This window comes from Carettochelys insculpta, chromosome 6, assembly GCF_033958435.1.
Source record: "Carettochelys insculpta isolate YL-2023 chromosome 6, ASM3395843v1, whole genome shotgun sequence".
In the NCBI taxonomy this organism is placed as follows: Eukaryota; Metazoa; Chordata; order Testudines; family Carettochelyidae; genus Carettochelys; species Carettochelys insculpta.
In genome coordinates, this window is record NC_134142.1 from 71,457,881 (window position 1) to 71,481,673 (window position 23,793).

The following is a 23,793-nucleotide window of genomic DNA, read 5'->3' on the forward strand; positions in this document are numbered from 1 at the left end:
CTAGCATAGAACTAATTATGTAATAGTTCTTAGTGCGGCCGGTTTGAAGCAACATGTAAAAAACGGTTTTAAGACAGTAGGCTTTTTGATGTATAAGCATAATATCTGGCTGGCATTATTAGTGTAAAAAATCCACGCTTTCCTTGAGATCTTTAACAATCTTTGTTCATCCATATACAATTATAACAAATCTGTAAAGGGACAACATTAATTTGAAATCTAGTCAGTTTCAAAATAAATAGTTTCAAGTAAAAACAAGGAGTCTGCAGGCACCTTAAAGACTAACAATTTTATTATGACATAAGCTTTCAGAGTTGTAAGTCACTTCGTCAGATGCATGAAGTGAAAGAAACAGATGGTAGGGATAAAGAGATGAGAGCGTTACATCAGAGCTAATTTGGTAAGGGTGCATGTGTTCATGTTGAATGCCAAGTAAGTAAATTTCCTTTTAGGCTTCACATTTTTCTCTATATTGAATTTGGGGCGGGGGAGAGCAGCGAACTGCAAACTGCAGCAAACCTAGGCAAACTGCTTAGGGAGGCAAAAACTCATCCTTTAATGATGTCTTTGATGTCACCCCATACACAAATGCTGGTGAGCGTTTCTTTTGACCCAAGATAGACCACAATGAATATTTATAGCAACTGACCTTTTTCTTTTTCTTTTTTTTAAAATGTTGGCTGATCAGAGCTAATTGCATTGACAGCGCAATCTATCATCATCAACTTTTATTGACCTTAGCATTCAATGAAGCCTTAGATTGAAGGATGTTCATATTCAAGGTCTTTAAATGATAAAATTTTTGATGTTGATTGACTGAACTATAGAAATTGTCATACTGGATCAGACCATTCGTTCATTTAGTTTAGTATCTCATCTCTGAAAGTGGCCTGTACCACTTTTCTAACACCTGTTAATGTTTATGAATCAATACAAAAGGGTTTGTATCCCTTTCAAAATTCTTAGAGTTCCCCCCTGCCCCCTTAGCTGCCTATTTAGCAGGGCACTTAGCATCATGCCTGGCTGTAAACACGTGAATGCTTCCATACTCTCACATTTAATAGTTAGGCATATGTTTAAATGTCTTGCTATACTGAGGCCTTTATCTTTACCTGAGATTGCCTCTTCTACAAGTACTAAAAGCAGACAATGTACTTGGCATGAATGCAACCTTGAAAAAATGAAATTAGTTAAGTGTGAAATCTACAACCAATACAGGAAACAGAATGGAAGAGAATCCACATAATTTCTTATTATCCTTTCCCAAGGTTGGCAAAAATCCATTTAAATTGAATTGCAAAGTTTGTTTTTTCTTAGTGAACTGCAGATCTTTTTTTCAAAACAAATATAACTTGAAACAACAAACATCATAACATTCTAATTGAGGGTGATCATCATAGGACTGCAGGGGACTTAGTAACAAATAATGGTCACAATTAACAAGATGCACGTTTCAACATTTCTTTTTAAGAGATCAGTTCAAGTACACTATATTAAGCACATATTATACACAGGCAAATGGGCTCGTTGAAAAGTCAGGGAAAATAGCAAACATTATTAAAAGGAAACCCTAGCAGATTCAAGAGAGCCATATCAAGCTTTGTTAGGAATATCACAACATATCTCTTCAATGGTTTGCCATAATCACCAGGTCACTGACTGATGGACAAAAGAACAAAAATCAAAGTGTCAGCATGTAACAAGCTTCTTGAGTCAAGGTCAATTGACTGTGAAATATTTACAAAATAACTACCCACCAAGAAACTGGGACAAAGAAAATGCCCAATAGTAACCACCAGGGGAAATGACAGAATGTTAGATTTTAAAAAACAGTGACTAGAAGGAATCCTGACAAACAACTGCATAACAAACCAACCATTTATATTTAAAAAAAAAAAAAAAAAAAAAAAAAATCACACTTCACAACCATCCACAAGTGGTCAGTCATATAGAAGACACAAAAGACAGTCATCAAAAACAAGGAAAATGCTTGCTCTCTATTAATAAAGAATATCCAGACATCAATCGACGTGTTCCTGAAGTGACGAGAATACATTTGCAGAAGAAACACAAGCTGTCATTTGTTGTCTTAAAATCTACCTTCAATTACGTATTTTTCTATAGAACCTAAGCTCTCATTTTTTAAAAAAGAATCATGGCCAGCTCTCAGAGATGTACAGAAAACGTAAGAGTTGCAAACACCACAGTGCAGACCTGAACTAGCAAAAAGCCTGGAACAATCTCAAGAAATATTACCTGTTCCACTCATCTGAGTGGGTTAAGTCAGAAAATAAGACTATTGGAACAATTTAAAGTATTCTCGACTAACATGAACAAATAACATGGTAAAAGGAGTCCTATCACGTTTACATTTCATACTTACTTGAAAAACTTAGTATGTATTTTATTCACTGGCTGCATTAGTTTATTGTTATTTTTGACTAACCAGACCTACATACCCAAGTGTAAGTTAGTAACTAACATAAGAACATAAAGAATGGCCATACTGGGTCAGACCAAAGGTCCATCCAGCCCAGTATCCCGTCTGCCGACAGTGGCCAATGCCAGGTGCTCCAGAGAAGGAGAACAGAAGACAATGATCAAGTGATTTATCTCCTGCCATCCATCTCCTGCCCTTGTACTGAAGGCTAGGGCACCATACTTTACCCCTGGCTAATAGCCATTTACAATGCAACACTGCATAAGGCTAAAATAGGACAGGTTAAGAAACTGTAAACACTTTCCATTTACATCTATAGCAATCTGCCTGTAAGACTGGGGGGAGCTGTGCGAGCGGTCTTTTGTGCATTCTTTATCAGGTGATCCAACAATTGATGCAAGAACATGGCAAGTCTAGAAGATGGAGATTATGGTCCAGGTATCTCTCTACTGTAGCTCTTGCAGATGTCTGAACCTGCCTTAATGCAAACAAGCTGAGTTAGCTAACTTCTGCAAATACTCGTTCTACATAGGATCATCTACATCAGTATCACTGTCAAATTACTGATTTGCAACATACACAGATTTGGCACCAGAACAGCCACCAGCTTCTTCTTTGAACAAACTGCACTTGTCTTCATCTTGAGCTTCAGGCTACCCCATTCAATCGGATGGGGCAGTTTAAGAAAAGGGAAGACTTAGAGCACTGAGAGAGTAAAAGCCAGAGACCATCTCCTTCAAATGGCATTTGGAATGAAAATGTGAGAAAATACTGAATAATCTAGTGACATGGAAGAAACAAGAAAATATGTGAAAGTGTTTAAAAAAAACGATTAGTATTGGAACAGATGGGTCAAGCAATGAAGGAAATGTACCAAAGTGTTGAGACACAGTAGCCAAAAGCCACTCGAGATCAGAAGCAGAGGAGTCACTTTATAAGCTAGTGTGATACAATAAGCAAATTCCTCAAACAACTGAGAAAACACATTTATGCAGTGCACTAGAATACTGAGAGAAAAATATACTTGAGTGCCAGGAACCAATGTGTGAAGATGTGCCTCTAAGTGCTATTTACTGAGGAAAGTCACTAGGGTACCAAATTAGAATGCTAAGACACTAAGTACACCAGAGAATATTTTTGTATGCAGCAATTAGGTCAACACAAGTATGCAGCACGCTGAAATGCCCTAGATTTACACCCCAGTTTGCCAAAGACTAACTGCTTATCTAGACATGCCCCAACAAATTGTGCACAAATTGCTGCTGTTATAGTTTTTATCAAGGTTCTAGAAACTCGGGCTGCTCTTTTGGCATCTATAATTTCACCAGAAATTCTCCATAAAAATACAGTTCATCTTTCTGACCTGTAAAATTTATCTCTGTATCCAATGACATGTCTGGACTACAATCACAGGACATGGCTAAAGTCAGCTTTAATAATGCCAGCGTGGTTCATGGAACAGTGAAGCTGTGGCAGTGAGGGCTCTACAAATCTGCCTGGAACACTTGTGTCCATGTGGCTGTTCATACTGCACAGATGTAATAAACTTATACTTGAGCAAGATCTATTCCTTAGTACTGCACAACTTTCTATCAAAAAGTTAGTGCCAAACAATATTAATAAAGCATATAGCAAAATGTTTTAGGGCTAGCCAACCGATGGATCTCAAGAACTAAATACTAATCATCATCATTAATTGGGGTTTTTTAAAGTGGGGTTCCGCAGGGATTGAAACTAGTTTCAATGTTGTTTTATGTTTTTATCAAAGATATGGAAATAATTATAAACACTATTGACAAAGTTTGCAGATGACAGAAAGACTAGCTGAGGAGTGAAAAATACATGAGGACAGTCACACATGCAATATGGCCCACTTGCAAGCTGAGCCCATTCATACAAAACACACTTCAATACAGCTAAATTTAAAGTTATATGTCTAAAGAGGAGGAATGCAGACCATGCAAGAAGAATGGAGGGACTACATCCTGGAAAGCAGTGACTTTGAAAAGCATTTTGGAGCCACAGCAGACAAGCAACTCAACATTAGCTCCCACTGTGATGCTATGGCAAAAAGTTATAATGGCATCCATGAAATGTACAAAGTAGTGGTAAATCGGAATAAAGATCTACCTCTATATATGGCAGTGGTGAGACTGTATCATGAGCTCAGATGCAGAAAAGAGCCACTAAATTACTTGAGGGATGGATAAAATGCCTTCAAGTGAGAGACCTAAAGCATACAGTCTGTTTCGTTTAGTGAAAAGAAGACTGAACAATAACTTGATTAGTGAATAAGTATCCCCCAGGAAATTACTGATTATGAAGGACTCTTTAATCCATCAGAAAAAGACCTAGCAAGCACCAATGGCAGAGAGCTGTCACCAGACAAATCCAAAATAGTAATCAGGCATAACTTCTAAAAAGAGATTAACCATTTGAACAAACTACCAAGAGACAGAGTCTCTATTTCTTGATATCTTCAGAATAAGACTGGATGCCTTACTGAAAGATGTGCTAGACAAACACAAACTACTCTTTAGCACAGTGATTCTCAACCTGCAGCTCTGTCAGCACACAGCTGCAGCCCAGCCATGTGCTAAAGGTCATCAGGCCTGCAGGCTTCAGGGTCTGGGGTATCCATGCAGATGCAGTTGGGGGCTTGGAACATCTTCCTCCTGGCCTGGCAGGGAGTGGGGTTGGGGACTATCACCCAGGTGGTCAGGGATCCAGATCTGCCACCTGGCCCTGCCACCTCCAGATCTGCTAGACAACCCCGTGTGGTCCCCAGTTGGTGGGTCAGCCACAAGGTGCAGTCCAGGGCTTCCACCCAGCCTCACAGGGCTGAGGGTCTGAGCGAGCCACCTGGGCCCATACTGTGGGAGTACAGGGCTGGGCAGCCACTGTCCTGCCACCCAGTCCCTACAGCAGGCTTACACATTGTGGGCTACACACACATATCATACTGAACATATTTAATCAAATATAACTTAATGGGCCTACTGTTGGGATAATTTGGCAAAAGGTAAAAGTTTTCAAGACCAAGAAGGTCAGACTAGTTCACCAACTAGTACAGATTAGATGAATGTCTATCAGGGATGGTCTAGACAGTACTTGGTCCTGCCATGAGGGCAGGGGGCTGGACTCTATAACCTCTCAAGGTCCCTTCCATTCCTAGTATTCTATGATCTAATAGACCCTGCCATAAACTGCATGCTGGGAAATTTAAGAATTAGTACACCATGTCTCTCTACTCTCTCCCAACACTTTAAATTCATATTATTTTAATTGAAAAATGCATCATCATTTTGACTGTTACAATTCATTCAAAAGAAGAGAAGAGTCTTACTAGGTATTCCTTTAAGACAAGATCATTTTTCAGATCTCCTTTTAACACCACCATTGACATTAATGTGTGAGGATCTCTTCATTTAGTTTAATAAAGGAGAGGGAGGGGTGTTCGGAGTGGTAAGTTGTGTTAACACAACAATTTTTCTTTTATTGTTCACTGATGAGACAGTAATTGCAACCAGAATCCTACTGGGAACATAAGCTCTTAAATATAATAGGCCTAAGGACAGTTGTCACCGTATGTATAATGATTCTTAGATTCATTTTGTTCTGCATGAACACACTAGCAATGAAATGTTTTCATTTCACATGAAAGACAAATTTACATTAAAGACACTTTTAGTAATGGGAAAGACATTGGATCACCTTCAACTGCAAACACAATTCAAGTGTTTCTGTATAGCACAATGGATGGTAACGCAATTAAAGGAAAGTTACATTTTTATCTTAAATGTTCTACTAACTTTTCATCAGGAAGAAAAATACCTATTTTTAAATGGTTTTAAGTCCTGAATTATCAGGACATCTTCTCACTTTAATGTAATTCCAGTTATACCATTTGCTAATAAACCATTCTAAAATACTGAAAATTAAGATCCTAAAATAAAATGCTTTATGTGTTTTAGTAGGGGGGGGAAGACAGAGCGAGCGAGAAAGGCAGCCATAATAAACTATGATAGGTTTCAAACTAATAAATTAAAATTTGCACAAAAAGATCAAAGCAGAGTTTCCATCTTATGTTTAAGACTTAATGAACAAAACAGATTATTTTATTCAATAATCTGTAACATGTAGATATAATTTGCTACTAATGTCCTAGTCATGATATTCTAATCCAGACAGTAGCAATTCCCCTTTGCAAAGAATCTAATAAATGTTCCAGTACCTTAATCAGTTTTTAGTCTTTAATATAATAAAAATGTAATAGCAACCAGCACCAGTACCTTTCTTGGTGACCCAAATCAGATAGGAATTCATCAATGTGTCTTTGGAGTTCATTTCCTTCCAAATTTTTCAATTTCTTCAACTCACTCTGAAGAAAAAACCAAAGTTCCTTAGCTCCATTTTCAATCCTCCTTCTCAATATTTCATGGTCTTTCCCCAAGCCTGCTATTAAAAAACATAAATGTCATCATTTCTAGTGAAGTGACACATGCTAAAACTGAAAAATTTGTGATATGGTATATCAGAATTTTAGAAGGAAAAAAACTTCTCTCTACCAACCATCTCCTGTTTGCTTCTTACACTTTTCTATCTGTTCTTTGGCCTTTAAGAGCTGCTCTTCTAAAGCATGTACCCTTCCTGCAGCAGGCCCCTGATCAATGGGACCATCCGGTATCCTAGAGCCAACATAAGAAAATTAAAGCAGTCAATAACTGTTACTCATAACATTTATCACATATACAACCAACAGAACTCCAAACAAATACTTCTTCCTCAGTCAGCAATAATTTATACAAACTTGATTAGAGTTCATTAACTAGAAGGAAAATTTCAAGGATACTCTTGTCATCACAACTATAGTAAGATATCTTAAGATCTCATGGCAGTTGGGGTAACAAGTGCTAGTTTCTGGCCAGGTATCTGGATCAAGAGCAAATTTTAGATGTTGCTATTAGGTTAATCTTGGGAGACAATGAGGGGAGGACAAATGAAATGTAATCTCATTTCAAGAATTCACTGACTTGAAGTGTGGGCGTGCTTTTCCAAGATAAAACATTTATTTCTGATCTTCTGTCATTCTTCAGCAACTGTAGTTTCAGATTATTCTGGGAAAGACCATTCTGCAGATAACTGTCTTGTCCTCCTAAAAGGTAATCTTTATAGTGATCTTTTGTGCTCAACTATCCTTACTATGTCTCTTAAAATATTCTCTTCCTGGTCTTCCCATTCATACAGATACAACATAATATTGTAGAACTAAAGTGATAAGTCAAGGCAACAAAAGCTATATTGCCAATGGTGGTCAAAAAGGCACTTGCTGGAATGTGAATGGAATGGTATTTGTAGCTGGAATGGTGAAATACATCAAGTCCTGAAATGGTACAGTAAACTCCTGCATAATAGAACACTGGATATGAAAAACTCTCAAACACCCAGCATTTTAATTATAAGTAAATTTTACTTAAACTTCCCATAATTACAGTAAAGTGAAACTAAATACAAATAAATACAGAAAATATGTATGTTTGGAAAGCAATGAATAACTCCAGTCTGCCTTAGGTTATGTCCACACTACATGACAGAGTCAAATTCAAAGTCAAATTTAAGACAGTCAAATTTTAGCTCGATTTTACAGTGTCACTGTCTTCACTGTAAATACCATTAGCTCAATTTTAGGGAGCAGTAAGGGTGATATAACATCGTCGAAAGCAGCTGAGTCTAGCATAAAGTTCGAATTTAAAACTTGGAAGTAAGGCTAGCGTGGAAACACCATGTCCATTAATAGACTTTATTAGCCTCCAAAGGCGCCCCATAAGTACCACACAATACCTCACAATCCTCCACTCTGAGCGCTTCCATCTCTATTGCTTTCCAGATGTACAGGAATTAGACAACAGGAAGCCCACGAACTTGAACTTGGCACCAGGATGCCCATGGCTGTGGGGTCATGCTTGTATGAGAGGCTGAAAACTTTTCTTTCTTTCTTTGCTATCAGCGCTGTGGGCACCTCTACCCATTCAAAATAGCCCCAACATGGAGTTTATGGTTCTGTTTCTATCTTTGCAAGCTAGGCACTTGGATTTTTTTCCCCCAGTGCAGGTGGCAACCCCTGCCCCACTGCACCATGGGGCAGCTAGACTGTTGAGGGGGTCGTGCCTGTATGAGAGGCCAAGAAACTTCTTTTCTGCAGTTTACATTTGTGCAGGGCCCCCTCCCGCCCCAGGCACCATGCAGTTGGGGTCTTTCCTGCAACCAGCCACTTCACATGGCTAACCCCTCCCCAGTAAAAGAACATATCTGCTATTCAGTGTGGACCATGCTGCCAGACAGCACCATGTCCTGGCTTGTGCACAGTGAGGGCTCAAAGGGCAAGAAAGATTTTTGGGAGCTTGCTGCTACCTGGGGGACGTCTCCCCTGGTATCTATGATTTTCTGGGGCTTGCTGCTGCAGGGGGGCAGGATGACAACCATGTCAACTGGCTCTGCAGCCACAGACCCCACACCCCCACAAGGTGATGGGGGGGCTGGCCCCCTAACAGTGAATCGGGGCTGGCCCCCCTGCCTGAGCAACACTGCTTCCTGCAATTTGGTGAGCCCCATTCCCCACACTGGACAACTCTGCATAGTGCAGTTGGAAGCCAAAAATCTTTTTCCTAAGCTTTTCTATCCTTCTCTTTCTTCAAGGTTTGGCCCTCTTAACACAGGAGATAGTGGCTGAAGGGCCAGCTGAGACGACATGGACACCCATTGCTCTCTGAAACATCTCTGATGTTTCAGACATAAAAACTAAATATTTCAGTTAATTTGGTGATCTTTGTTGATGCCCTACATTCCTTTCTTCCCCTTTGAAAAAGAAAAAAAATAGCTGTTTGTTTTCCATGGGAGGGCAATGCAACGTAGGAAGATGGGATTACATACCCACAACCATTTGCAGGGCATTTTTTCCCCATGCTGCATCAGTGAAAATAACCAGACTGCTACAGGGCTGAGGGAACTGTGGGACAGGTTCCCACAATGAACTGCTGCAACAGTCAATATTTGGTCATTGAGTGTGGCAGCATCAAATAGAGTTTGTAGGGAATTTGTGGGGAGGTGGAGATACTCAAATTTGAATTTATAAAACCCAGAATTACAAAATCAATTTTAATAAATTCAAATTTACTCTACAGTGTTGACATAGCCTTAGAAAAAGGAATGTGTATCTTTCTGACCAACCTAGTCATCAAACAGAGACAATGAAGATACATTTATGTAAAAAGTAAACAAAGCCATAAATCTAATGAATGGGGTTTGAACCTCAAATGATAAGCAACTGAATCAACTAATTATATACAATCAGTTCTGTATGATAAAAGTGTATCAGGTAATGTAATTTATAAAAGCCTGCAACACTGGTGATGAATATCATTGTGAAAAAATACACATGAACGCTATATGAAGAATTATGGATACTCACTAATATTATGCTTTGTTATGTAACCAAACACAAGGAGAAACAGATTTTCTCCCAGGCCTAGAGGCAGCACTGTGGAATCAAAAAATAGAAGCCCTATTTACATACAAATCAGAGGGGTGGGAAACACACAGGCACAGAAGTACAGCATGAAGTCATCCTGCATCTTGAAGCAGTGTGTTAATGAACTCAGATATAATGGGATGTATCAAGGCATTTGTGCTTCTTTCACCTAGAAAGGCAAGAGAAACCAGCACCTCATCCTTTTGTGGAAGGTCCTAACTGCGAGAAATCAAGCATGGCTAGAAAGAAGAAAGACTGGTAAGGAATCTATATTTTACCAAGACTAGCTTTTCAAGTCTTAGCCACTAGAAAGCATATTTTACTTTTACTTTTACTTGCTTGTAACCATTTATCCTTTGTACTTGGAGGCACTTAAAACCTTTGTTTTTGTTAATGAACTTAATATTCTTTCAACCTACGCAAGCCAGTGCTCTGTTTGAATTGAAAGGATTGTCAACCCCAACTAAAGTAATGCACTGTGCTTTTGTCTCCTTAAAGGCACAAGCATTATTCCAGGACAGACTTGGACATTTCAGGACAGACAGTTTTGGAGAAATTCTGGATTAGGACTGGGATAACTTTGCAAGTAGTATTCATGGCTGATGGAGACAAGGCTGGGGTCAGAGTGCTGCACCACACCTGCACAGAACATAGACATTAGGGAACTGCATGGTTGTCTGCTGGATGTTGGTATCCAATGTATGGTCCATAACAACAAAGCCATCATTACAGGGTAGAATGTGAAAAGTCCATATTGGTATGGACTGAACTCCACAACATCACAGTTTCACAACACGAAGACAGTGTCTAGAGCTCCTAAATATAACTTCTTCATTGCAAACATCAACAAACTGCATGGTTTCTTCCAATGGGCCAATGTTTGGCATAAAATCAAGAAGGGCTAAATCAATATAAATAGTGACTCTATAATCTTAGCTGGCAATTTAAACAAAACATTGGAGACAAACTTTGATTTAAAATAAATCTATCTTAGACAAGCAGTTATCAAAAGTATGCTTTATCCACTATATATTGCAGAGTGTTTGTCTGCTCAAGAACTCCTAAATTGTAAGGGCTAAGACAATCAAATTCCGTATATAGCTTCCTCTTATTATAACTTAAAGCAATCCACGGGGTTGACTGTGCCAGGACAGGAATTGCTTTCCAAATAAAAAGCAGGAGGGAGACAGAATCACCAAATCAAGAATAGTCCTCAAAATTGAGATAACTGAGCAAATCCTGAAAGAAACTGAACCAAGATGAGCCAGAAAAATAAGATGAACCTGCAACAGGATTGTTTCTCAATAAATGTTACAGAAAAAGAGATATAATGGAGATATTGCTTTGGCATTGCTCAATAAATGCTTACGGTTTAAAAACTAGAAAACAAACGTTGTTGGAAACCAAATTGACTATAGCCCTTTTTTTTTGTTAAAGCATAGCAAAAGTGTTCATAGGGATGAAGAAAAATACACTTTATGGAATTACCACTTTAAAAAAATTAAACAGACAAGCTTTAACAATCCCTTTTATAAAGTAATCCAAAATAAAATTTAACTTTGTAAAAATAAAACTATTTTTGAAAAATACAATCATTTAAATAAAGCATATACATTTTCCTTTTATTTAAAAACAAAACCAACTTAGTTAAGAACCTGAGCAATGCCAGGTCAGTCTGCTACTACTGGATGGATATATATGGATTATATATATGGATATAGGTAGTCCGTCATGTCCAACGATGACGTCTTGAGCTTGCACAAGCTCATTGGTTGTGGACTTGCATGTGGCTGAGGAGTCCAAGATTTGAACAGCATAGGCGTTCACAGTGGGGGCAAAGGAATTGTCCTGGTTCTGTTGGTGCGGCTGCTGCTGTTGCTTTCTTCCTCTCACAAGCATCCATGAGGCGTACACATCGCTGCTCTTCAAAGTTGTCATACACGTGTCATACAAGAGCTCGCCAGCTTGTTCAGTCTTTTGCTTGCTGCTCTAGCTGATCTGGTTTTAAACCAGCATGAGCAACGTTGGCCTTCATGCAGTCTTTATACCTCTTGCGAGGCCCACCTTGGTTCCTTTTGCCCTGGGAGAGTTCACCGTAGAGGAGTTGCTTAGGGATTCTTGACTCCATAAAGCAATACAATAAAAGTACACAATTAGGGATGCTGGTCCTGCTCCACCAGCCCCGCTGGCATTGGCCAAGTAGCTGGCTTCCAGCCACACTACCAATGCTGCCGGCCAGAGAGCCGTCCCTGAGGACACCGGTCCCGGACGGGCAGCTGGCTGCCAGCTCTGCTGCCACTGGCCAGACAGCCAGCTCCACAGATGCTGGCTCTGGCAGAGCAGCCAGCAACAGTGCCGGCAGAGCAACCAGCTCCCAGACAGCTGACCCCATGGCCACAACCCACAGCCAGATAGTCTGCTGCCCCTGATCTGCGGCAACCAGCCCTGGCCAGATGGCCACTTGCAAACCATGTGAAGATTAACTGAGCATGCCAGTTATCTACATTTCAGATAATCTGGCTTTTACTGTATAAAGTAACATCAATGTTGCATAGAAAGGCCACGCAGAGCTCTCACTCCAAAATTCATTGAACATATTTAATATTTTTTAAGTATAAAAGCCTTCAATAATTTTCTCAAGATGCAGTTCGACTAACAGAAGTCTGAGTTACTACATCATTCCCTACTGCACATGTGCACAAAGGTGCAGAGCAAAAGTAGCATGGTAGGCTACGTCTACACGTGAAGCCTACATCGAAGTAGCTTATTTCGATGTAGCAACATCGAAATAGGCTATTTCGATGAATAACGTCTACACATCCTCCAGGGCTGGCAAAGTCGATGTTCAACTTTGATGTTGCGCAGCACCACATCAAAATAGGTGCTGCGAGGGAACGTCTACACGCCAAAGTAGCACACATCGAAATAAGGGTGCCAGGAACAGCTGCAGACAGGGTCACAGGGCGGACTCAACAGCAAGCCGCTCCCTTAAAGGGCCCCTCCCAGACACAGTTGCACTAAACACAAGATCCACAGAGCTGACAACTGGTTGCAGACCCTGTGCATGCAGCATGGATCCCCAGCTGCAGCAGCAGCAGCCAGAAGCCCTGGGCTAAGGGCTGCTGCCCACGGTGACCATAGAGCCCCGCAGGGGCTGGAGAGAGAGCGTCTCTCAACCCCTCAGCTGATGGCCGCCATGGCAGACGCTGCTATTTCGAAGTTGCGGGACGCGCAATGACTACACGGTCCCTACTTTGACGTTGAACGTCAAAGTAGGGCGCTATCCCCATCTCCTGATGAGGATAGCGACTTCGACGTCTCGCCACCTAACGTCGAAGTTAACTTCGAAATAGCGCCCGATGCGTGTAGCCGTGACGGGCGCTATTTCGAAGTTAGTGCCGCTACTTCGAAGTAGCGTGCACGTGTAGACATGGCTGTAGTCTCCCAGGGCAATATCATCAGCACATAACTTGAAATTACAAACTAAGCATAGGATGGCTGCAATGGAATCCTCCAACTAATTTTTTTCTTTGCTGGACCTGTGAATTGTAATTCTTCCAAGCTGCACATTTATTCAGGCCAAGAAGTGAACATGTCTTACGTGCCATTCAAAATGCAGATCTGGCAAATATTCACTAGGTGCCATGAACTATCATCAGCAAAAGTTAACCAACTGAGACAATTCTGACAAACATCAAAACAATACTTGGACACTTGCTCTTCAGGAAATATATATATTAAATTATAAATTTATATATCAAGAAACTTTTGGGGAAATGGCTATTTTTTCAGGTCTTATAGCTCTGTAACCCCTGATTCAAATTATAATAAATTCTGGTCATTAACTCCACCCACCACTCCCAGAATATATAGCAAATCTCAATAAAAATCTGTGCAAGCATTCACATATTAGAACTTCTGTAAGTGTCAACCTTTAAACAGGAAAATTAGAGGAATGATGGAGGGAAAGCACTGCTCTATGCATCCACCTGCAGCACTGGAAACTCTGAATTTGAGAACACCTCATGGGAATGAGTAAAACCTGACACAGTTGGGGTATGTTCACTGCTCCATGTACCTCAGTAGATGTTCTCATCCTCCCCAAGAGTGTTTTATAGCTTGCAATATGCATGAATTATACCTGTCTTAGCTGCCCCCTTCCCCTCAAAGGGTAGAACTTCCCCAGACATTGTCTCACATGGGAGCAGGTTGGGTGCCTCAGACACTCACAAAAGAAGATCATCCCCTAAAAGCCCAGCTCATAACAACAGTGAGTGTGGACGTTCAACTATAGAAAGGCACGAGCCCAGCGATATCAGATACACCCATAGTAGCACAAATTCCCATATCCCAGCTCATATGAAGGGAGCATTCAGTGGGCTCTGGACCCCCAAAGAGACCTCCCAAGATCTGGGGACACACACACACACACACACACACACACACACACACACACACACACACACACACACACACACACACACACACACACACACACACACACACACACACACACACGAGGAAAAATGTGGTGCTGAAAGATGCCTCCTCCCCGAGTTTCCTATAGCCCCATTCTCAATCATCCTATGTCCTCCTTCCCAGTGTTCCATCCCTCCACACTTAGCTCCCACACCTCCCTCACCTGAGTTTTCAACTTCTCACCCATCATACCAAACATTCTCATTTATCCCCTTCCCCATTTCCCTGCTTCCCTCACCACAGGCTCAAATTCCTCTTCCCTTGTAGCCTCACTACTCCACTAAACATTCATACATCTATTTGTCTCCAAAGACTTGGATTACGTTATCCACAAAATAAATTTGTCACCACTAACTCAAATTGCAGCAGATTCAAGCCACTGAGCACAAAATTTTTGTCTTAGGTGGGTCTTGTAATTAATTTATCCTATAATTATGTTAATTAAAATTATTACCAATTTGAATTGTTAATTATATCCCAAACTCCCATGAAGCACACCAAATTTCAGAGCAATCCAAGTAACCACTTGGATTTCAGATCACTTACGAGGTTAAGAGCTATTTAAAAAAGCCAGACATACATAAATCCATGGGTCCAGATTTAATTCATCCAAGGGAGGGAGGGAGTTGGCAAATGTCATTGCAGATCCTTTGGCCATTATCTTTGAAAACTCATGGAGACTGGGAGAGGTCCTGGATGATTGGAAAAAGGCAGATACACTGCCCATCTTTAAAAAGAGAAGGAGGACAATCCAGGCAACTATAGACCAGTCAGCCTTACCACAATCCCCAGGAAAATCATGGAGGGAATCATCAAGGAATCCATTTCTGAAGAACTTGGAAGAGAGGAAAGTGATCAGGAATAGTCAGCATAGAGTCACCAAGGGCAAGCCATGCCTGACCAGTCTGATTAGCTTCTATAATAAAGTAACTGGCTCTCTGGACATGGAGAAGTCAATGAATGTGATATACCTTGACTGTAGCAAAGGTTTTGACACAGTCTCCCACAATATTCTTGCCCATGAGTTAAGGAAGTATGCATTGGCTAAATGAACTGTAAGGTGAATCAAAAGCTGGCTAGAGTGTAGGGCCCAAAGGGTAGTGAACAATTGCTCCATGTCTGGTTGATGGTCTGTTTCAAGGGGAATGCCCCAAAGACTAGTTCTAGGGCTTTATTAATGACCTGGATGAGGAAATGGATAGTACCTTCAGCAAATATGCAGATGACACTAAGATAGTGGGGGAGGTAGATACACTGGAAGATAAATTGGTAGATTGGGCCAAAAGAAATCTAATGAGCTTAAGACAGGACAAGTGCAGAGTCCTGCAGCTGGGACTGAAGAATCCCAAGCATTGTTACAGGCTGAGGACCGACTAGCTAAGTAGCTGGCGATTGTAGTGGATGAAAAGCTGCATATGAGTCAACAGTGTGCCTCTGTAGTCAGGAAGGTTAGGGGCATATTGGGCTGCATTAGCCACAGCATTTCTATCAGATCTAGAGAAATTACTATTCCCCTCTATTTAGCACTGGTGAGGCCACATCTGGAGTACTGTGCCCCGTTCCAGACCCTACAGTATAAAAAGTATATGTGGATGCATTGGAGTGGATCCAGCAGAGGGCAATCAAAATGATCGGGGAGCTAGAGCACATGACCTATGATGAGAGACTGAGGGATTTGGTCTTATTTAGCTTGCAGAAGAGAAGGGTGAAGGGCGATTTGGTAGCAGACTAACTTTCTAAAGGGCAGTTCTAAAGAAAATGGAGAGAAGCTGTTCTCAGTAGTGACGAATGGCAGAACAAAGAGCAATGGTGTCAAGTTATAGTGCAAGAGGTCTAGGTTGGATATTATGAAAATCTATTTCACAAAGGGTGTGGTGAGGCACTAGAACGGGTTCTCTATTAGGAGAGGCTGAGGGATCTGGGCTTTTTTGGTTTGCAGAAGAGAAGAGTGAGGGGCAACTTGATATCAGCTTCCAACTTCCTGAAGTGGGGTTCTAAAGAGGATGGAGAGAGACTGGTCTCAGGAGTGATGAATGGCAGAACAAGGAGCAATGGTCTCAAGTTACAGAGGGAGAGGTGTAGGCTGAATATTAGAAAAAGTATTTCACCAAGAGAGTGGTGACGCACTGGAATGTGTTACCTAGAGAGGTGGTGAAATCTCCATCCCTAGAGGTTTTTAAGTCCCAGCTTGACAAAGTCCTGTCTGGGATGATTTGGTTACGGTTCGTCCTGCATTGGGCAGGGGACTGGACTCACTGACCTCCTCAGGTCTCTTCCAGCCCTAGGATTCTATGATAAGTCACTAGAGAATTGTGACATATACTTGTTATCCTGCACTTCTGTTAGGATAACAAGACTTGAATGTAAGGGTGATGCAATAAATGTAGTATATGTAGACTGGGGTTGGGGAACCCATAGCCCAGATCCAGCCTGTTCAGAAGGGAAAATGAGCACTACAAAAGGTTATCTAGGGGCAGTAGTTAACCACAACCTAAATATGAGTCAATAATGTGACACTGTTGCACAAAAGCAAATATTCTGGGATGTATTAACATGAGTGTTACAAGCGAGACATGAGGTAATTCTTGTGCTCTACTCTGTGCCGATTAGGTCTCAACTCGAGTGTTGTGTCCAGTTCTGGATAACACATTTCAGGAAAAATGTGGAGAAATGTCCATCTCGTCCAGTATCCTGTCTTCAAACACAAACCAATGCCAGTATTTCAGAGGAAATGAACAGACCTGGTAATCATCAAGTATTCCAACCCTCCTCATCAACCTTCAGCTCTTCATAAAATTATCTAGTTCTATTTTTTAACCCTCTTCTAAGTCTTGGATTTCAAATTTCTGACAGAGTTCCACAGGTTGACTAGGAAATTACTTGTTGAGTTCTGTAGGGATCACTTCTGGCTCTATGCTATTCAATATTTTTGTCATCAATGATATGAAAGTAAATATAAAAGTACTACTGATAAGAATCTGTGAATGACACAAAAGTTGACAAAGCTAAAAACAGCCACGAGGACAGAGCAATCATACAGAGCCATTTGGAACATTGGTAAACCAGACCTAATCAATACAACCTAATTCAAAGTTTCACATTTAAGAATTATGGCACTACCCTCACAATTTGGGACTGTATCTGGAAAACCAAAGACTGGATTTTGGACTCTCAGTGGGCACGCAATGCAAGATGAGTTCCCATTGCAGAAAGGACTAATGAAATACTTGGAAGTGCAAACATAAGTAAGAATGGATTTTATCCCTAAAAGACCGAAGCTGGGAAATTGTGTCCCGTTCTCACTTGTCCATTTTTAAGAAGAACGTTGAACAACTGGAGAAAGTGCAGAATAGACAGACAAATTGAGAGCTAGAGAAAATGCCAAGTGCAAGAGACTTAAAGATTACAAGCTCTTCAGTTTATCAAAAGGGAGAGTGACAAATGACTTGACAGAATCTTCCATGTGCTGGAGAAAAGCATAACAAGAACCAATACCTAAAAGTGAAGACTTCAAATTAGAAAATTTTAAAAGTGATGGTGATTAATCTTTGGAACAAAACTATCCAGTGAACTGGTGGATTCACCAACTCTTGGATTACGGTTACGTTAGCAAGTTTTACCTACAAAACTCCACTTCTGTTGACAAAACCGGTGGAACAGCCACACACAAAATGCATTTTGTTGACAGTTTATTGGCAAAACTAAGCACTTTCACCAGCAGCGTTCCGCCTCTCAGCCATGAGGCATAATGTTGCTGTTGACAGATTCTGTTGACAAAATGCTGTGTGGATGCTCTGAGGGGCCTTCTTTCAATAGACAGGGCATCCAGAACAATGGGCAGCCCTGTCTGTTGTGCTTCTGGGTGTTTGTTTTGTCAAGAGAGCAGCTGGGCTGTCCTGCTGCTCTGTTGACAGAGCCAAGCTCTCTTCTGATTGGCTTTTGTGTGTGGCTGCACTCTGACAACAGAAATTTTGTCTGGAAATCTCTTCCAACTGTGACTTCTGTCAACAGAGCACTGTAGTGCAACCATAGCCTTGATGTCTTCACATCAAGACGGGTGTCTTTTGAAACGATATTCTTCAGCAAAACAGATTATTGGGCTACTTGCCAGGGAACTGGACAAAATTCTGTGGTTTGTTATACAGGTTAGATTACATGACGTAATATTCCTTCAGACTTTCAAAACCTATCATGAATCTATGAATAACTAGTACAACATTAGTCAAGCCTCACTGCCCTCCACTCTATCACATTCCTTTGAAAACATGGGTGCCTTTAGTGGCCATTGTAAGATACCTAAATATTCTAGCTAATAACTTTATGTTGAAAAGGTAGCCTTAAGGTAAAAGAGGCACGAAGTCTAAAATAAACTCAAAGGCTGGGTCTACACTAGCAAGTTTTTTCAGAAAAGCCAGGCCTTTTTGAAAAAACACTTGGCACATCTACAGACAAAAGTGCTCTTTCAATCTGATATCTAGAGAATATGGCCCTTTTTATGGCAGCCCACTTCCTCTCCCAGATGAGGAAGTGTGCCTTTTTCTGAAAGATTCTTTCAGTAAAAAATGTGTGTAGATGCTCTGCAGGCCCTTCTTTCAAGAGAGCAGACCTCATCGTGCAAGATTTTGTGATTCCTGACCCGTTCTTTTCAAAGAGCAGGGGCTGTGTGGACATTCTCTATCAAAAGAGCGGATCTACCTTTCGATCCCCCTGTTTGTTTGCGCAAGTGATCTCTTCTGGAAGAACTTCTTTCGAAGGAAGTAGTGTAGACCCAGCCAAAGAGTTGCATACTTTGCTAGCTGAGAAATATGCCATACTCTAAAACTCACTTGCATTAACCAGACATTAATAGTCACAGGAGCTCATCACCTAAAAATAATTGTATTAGTCTTTAAAGTGCTACAGGACTGCTTTTTTGTTTAAAGAGACCTGAGTAATTCGGGAAGGGTTTTTTTTGGAGATCATTCAGAACTCCATAGATAGCCTATAACACAGGGAGTCTTAACATGCTGAATCTCTTTAATCTGGAATTCTCTTGTCCGGCAACATCCATAATCTGGCATTTTAATTAGCTGGACCACCACTTACCATGGGTGTTGCCAAATTTCCCATGGTCCCATAAAGTTTATTTGCAGCCACTAGTCTTGGCTCTCAGTGTTCTGTGCTGTTATTTAGCTGTAATTTACCCCTAAATGTCTTTTAAGCGTCCAGCAAGCAGTGGAAGTGTTGGTAATGTACTAGACAATATTGACCTCACATAGTCTGGCAAATTCTCTTGTCAACACCCTTCAGGTCCCAAGGGTTCTGGATAAAGAGGTTCAACCTATATTAGTTTAGATGGAATATATCAGCCAAAGGTAATTGTCAATTAAAAAGTTGAAATGAAGGTTCGAGGTTTTTATATTCAAACACTGCAGCATGCTCAAAACAGCTAACACCATTAAAAAAATCTCTTAACCTTTCATAAAAGATACAGAAAAAGGAGGATAAAAAGTTAAAGCATTTGAAATGTAACATATTAAGTAAGACTTTCACTTTAACAATATTTATTCCCCTTAAGTGGAGAAAGATTTTACAAGGAAAACTCCCATCCCTTAATCTGACAATCTATTAAATGGGAATAAATGTCCTTTTCAGGAAAAAGAGAAAAACTTATTTGAGAGGGACTGCAGCTATTATTGTTGTGGCTGCCCCCAAGAGCATGGAGCCAGTCCAGAGCCCTGGGGTAGAAGCCAGAGCCTGGGCAACCCAGGAAGCTGGAAGCAAGGGATGGGGGTTGGGGGCTGTTGGCAGATGACCTCACTTAGTCCAGGAAATTCTCTTCTTCAAGACTGGTCAGGTCCTGATGGTGACAGACCACACAGGTCCAACCTATACAAAATGGGTCCACAATTGGTTGAAAAATGCATTCAAAGAGTAGTTGTCAATTATTTGTGGCCAAAATAGAAGAGGTCATCTGGTTGAGTCCTGCAGGATCAATCAAAGGTCTAGTACTATTCAATATTTCTGTTAATGACAGATAACGTGGTGGAAAGTATTTTTATAAGATCTGCAGAAGACATCAAATTGGGAAGTGTTGAAAACACCTACAGTACAGTACTAGAATTCAAAAGGATGCTGATACATAGAGGATTGGTCTAAAATAAAAAAAAAACGGTAAAGACAAGTGAAAAGTTTTACACTTAGGAAAAAATCAGAAAGCATCCAGAAGATAACATACATTGGAAAAGAGGTTTGAAAATCCAGTCCTTGAGGGGAGGTTAGCAAAACTGGGCATGTTCAGTTTTGAGCAAAGACAACAGAGGGGAGACCTGATAACAGTCTTCAAATATATTAAGAATTGTTATAACAAGAGTGATGATTGTTTTCCGTCTCACCTGAAGGTAGGACAAATAGGCAATGACCTTAATGAGCAGCAAAAAGAGATTAAGGTTAGGTATTAGGAAAAACTTTCTAGCCATAAGGATAGTTAAGCATTAGAACAGATGACTGTCAGGCACCACTAGTCTTTAATAGGCATCTGTGGAGGTCCTGGGAATCATTATACCAGCTCCAGCTCACAAACAAACTTCTGAGATCAGAATACAAGAAACCCAACCAGGGCACGAGCCCCATCTCTACACTCTGATTGTAAGAGCACCAAGGCTCCTGCTTGGGCCACAGCCCCAGTTAAAGCCAGAGGAGGAAACAGGAAGTTGTCCATACAAATGGGCTCTATCCTGTCAGTCCACTGTTCACCTGTTCTTGTTAGCTGACCCCTGACCCCTGGAATTCTGAGGTGGCCAAACTCCAAGTAACTGACTCTTGATCCCTGCCCTGTAGTTTCTCTATCAAGTCTGGTCTCCTGGTATTCTAACATAACCTGACTCTTGGCATTGGTCCCTGAACCATGGGTCCTTGGCCCATGTCTAACACTAACTCCTTGATCAGGCCCCCTGTGTCATAGCCCTAACAGTTATCAAGGGAGGCTGTGCAATCTCTGTTATGGGAGACTTTTATGAATAGGACAGACAAACACCTCTCAGGGATGATTTAGGCATAGTCCTCAGTCTGAGCTCTCTAGGTTCTTTCATGCCCTGTCTTTCTGACTCTATGCTGGTGTGCCTTGATGTTAAGAAACAATATCCAAACACACCAAACTTTGAAGGTACTGGGGTGCAGGTCACTATGCTCTTGAACCACCACAGTGAGATCTGCAAAGATACCATGGTAGTTAGCCCCTGAAGCACCAGTGTATTCCAAACCTCTCCTTCCTCCCAATCGCTCTACCTCAGTTTCACTCCACAGTTGAAGAGCTTAAACACTAAGCCGCTGAGTTACTGAGCTACTCAGCTCTTCAAATCCTCGAGTCCTGAGCAGCCAAAAGACAACTCCACAGATACCAGTGCTCTAAGCCAAGATGCTTCAGTTCTGATGGCCATAGATAAGATGGCACCTAGGTCTTTGACATGTCAAAGGCATAAGACTGTCTATTAACACTGGTGGTGGATCAATCTTAAGGGTGTGAGCACTTTAATCTGCACAGAGGCAATGTCTTCAATAACCCACAGAGAACAGGAGGTAACTGGTGTCAACTTGTCTGAAGTAACCAAGATTTCTTCCAGCTCAGCCCACAAATTACCACTGGTATTAACGTTATGAAAACTACAGACACTTTTCTGTTCTGCTTAGAGGCATCAGGGAACCTAAGGTGCCAAAACACTGAACTCTGGATGCTGCTCCAGAATACTGACATTTAAACTGTGAAAAGTACCATATTTCCAAAGCACTGAGGTGTGAACCATCCATGTTACCAGGGTTCAAATCTCTAGTAGCACAATGTAACATTTCATATAGGCACCAGGGAACTCAAGGCATTTGAAGATCTGGGCTGCTGAAGAATGAACTGAGAATCAGGATTGTCCATTCCCCATGAATATTATTATAGCACCCATATGTATATTGTTAAATTATAATTTACAGTTTGTTTAAGTGTTGATTGTGATTGCAGTGCTGCATAAGATAGCTGTTATATAAGTGAAGAGAGAAAGGCTTTTGTTTTTGTTTTTTTTCCCTTGCTGGAAGTTAAGATTTATAGCCATTTGACTTATTATTTGTACCAGCAACAGCAGCAGTTTTTAGAAACTGTAGTAAGAACCAAGATGAAATATCTCTCAGAAATCCACTGGATACACAATATTTTCAACATCCTTCACCTTACCTCTTTGAATCTATATCACAAGATTGGAAACATTAAAAAGTATCAGAGCTGGACATTACTATTAATAGTGCAAATTACATCTACTATAAATGTTTTAGAAATAAACTTACTTCAAAACTGAAGAATAGAGCAAGCCATGGGCTCTAGAAAACAGGTGCATAACTAGCCAAATTAGGAACTGCTGAAGCAGAAGGGAGGGAGTAAAATGGGGACAAGCAGAGGCTGCCTCTATATCTACACCCATTCCCAGGACCTCCCTGAACCTAAAAATGCAACCAAAACACAACCAAAACCACTCTGGGGCCATTAAGAAACAAGTTTTGCCTCCACTTTAACGTGCCTTGTGTCCTTTGTAGAAAAATGTACAAAGGAGACAGCCAAAGACTCCAGCCAATGGGGCAGACACAGTAAAAGCAGGGAAAATTGATCCTCTGGACTTTAAGCAAATCTACAATTTTGACTGGATTTTCACTGCCCTTTAGTGACTGGCTGTCTATTCCAACCCTCTCCTTCCTCCCAATTGCTTTACCTCAGTTTCACTCCACAGTTGCATCTCTCACCCTCTTTCCTCACTCTCTCTCTCAAACTTCCCTTCTCTTTTTTAACTTAAGTAAACCAATCTCAAAGAAGTCATGGTACTAACATGTTTAGCTTACTGGAGAAAAATATCTTAACAGGAGATGACACATACAACCAATCCAAGAGGAAAAAAAATGAGAGAGAGGCAGAAAAGAGAATGAAAAATATTTGGAGACAAAATGGCAGAAGGAAAATCAACATCAAAGATTGGAAAGACCCATTCTTCACTTTACTTTGCTAAACTATATACACATCTTCCTTATTTCAACTTTAACTAATTTTAGTAAATAAAATTTCTCTGTAGCTTTCTTATATATTACTGGCCTTTTGCTGCTTCTCTGGTTTTCCTTTTATCTGTCACTCTGTGGCTCTAGTCTCCCTTTGTCCTCCCCAACTTGAATCCCTGCTAATAGCAAGTTTATCATCAGTACTCAGAGGACCATAACATTTAAATGACCTTCTACAATAAGGAATTAAGAAAACTGTTAATGGGTGATTAGATGCTTCTGCAAATAAAACTTTTGAGCTGCAAAACTAAAAAAAAAATATCATGACAAGCGCTTCTTTGTG

General features: G+C 40.6%; 1 protein-coding gene across 4 annotated transcripts in view; it reads right to left on the reverse strand.

Annotated features, from left to right (window-relative positions):
• Positions 1-23,793, reverse strand: part of FUT8 (fucosyltransferase 8) — a 228,983-nt gene that overhangs the window by 101,008 nt on the left and 104,182 nt on the right. For 2 of the 4 annotated variants that reach the window (XM_074997230.1, XM_074997232.1), the window contains exons 5-6: positions 7,013-7,128; positions 6,733-6,898 (exon numbers count right to left, since the gene is read on the reverse strand). In XM_074997230.1, the coding sequence (XP_074853331.1) occupies positions 6,733-6,898; positions 7,013-7,128 (282 nt within the window). Of the gene's footprint in view, positions 1-6,732; positions 6,899-7,012; positions 7,129-23,793 lie in introns of those variants that run through there. The other 2 variants (XM_074997231.1, XM_074997233.1) reach the window with 2 other exon arrangements.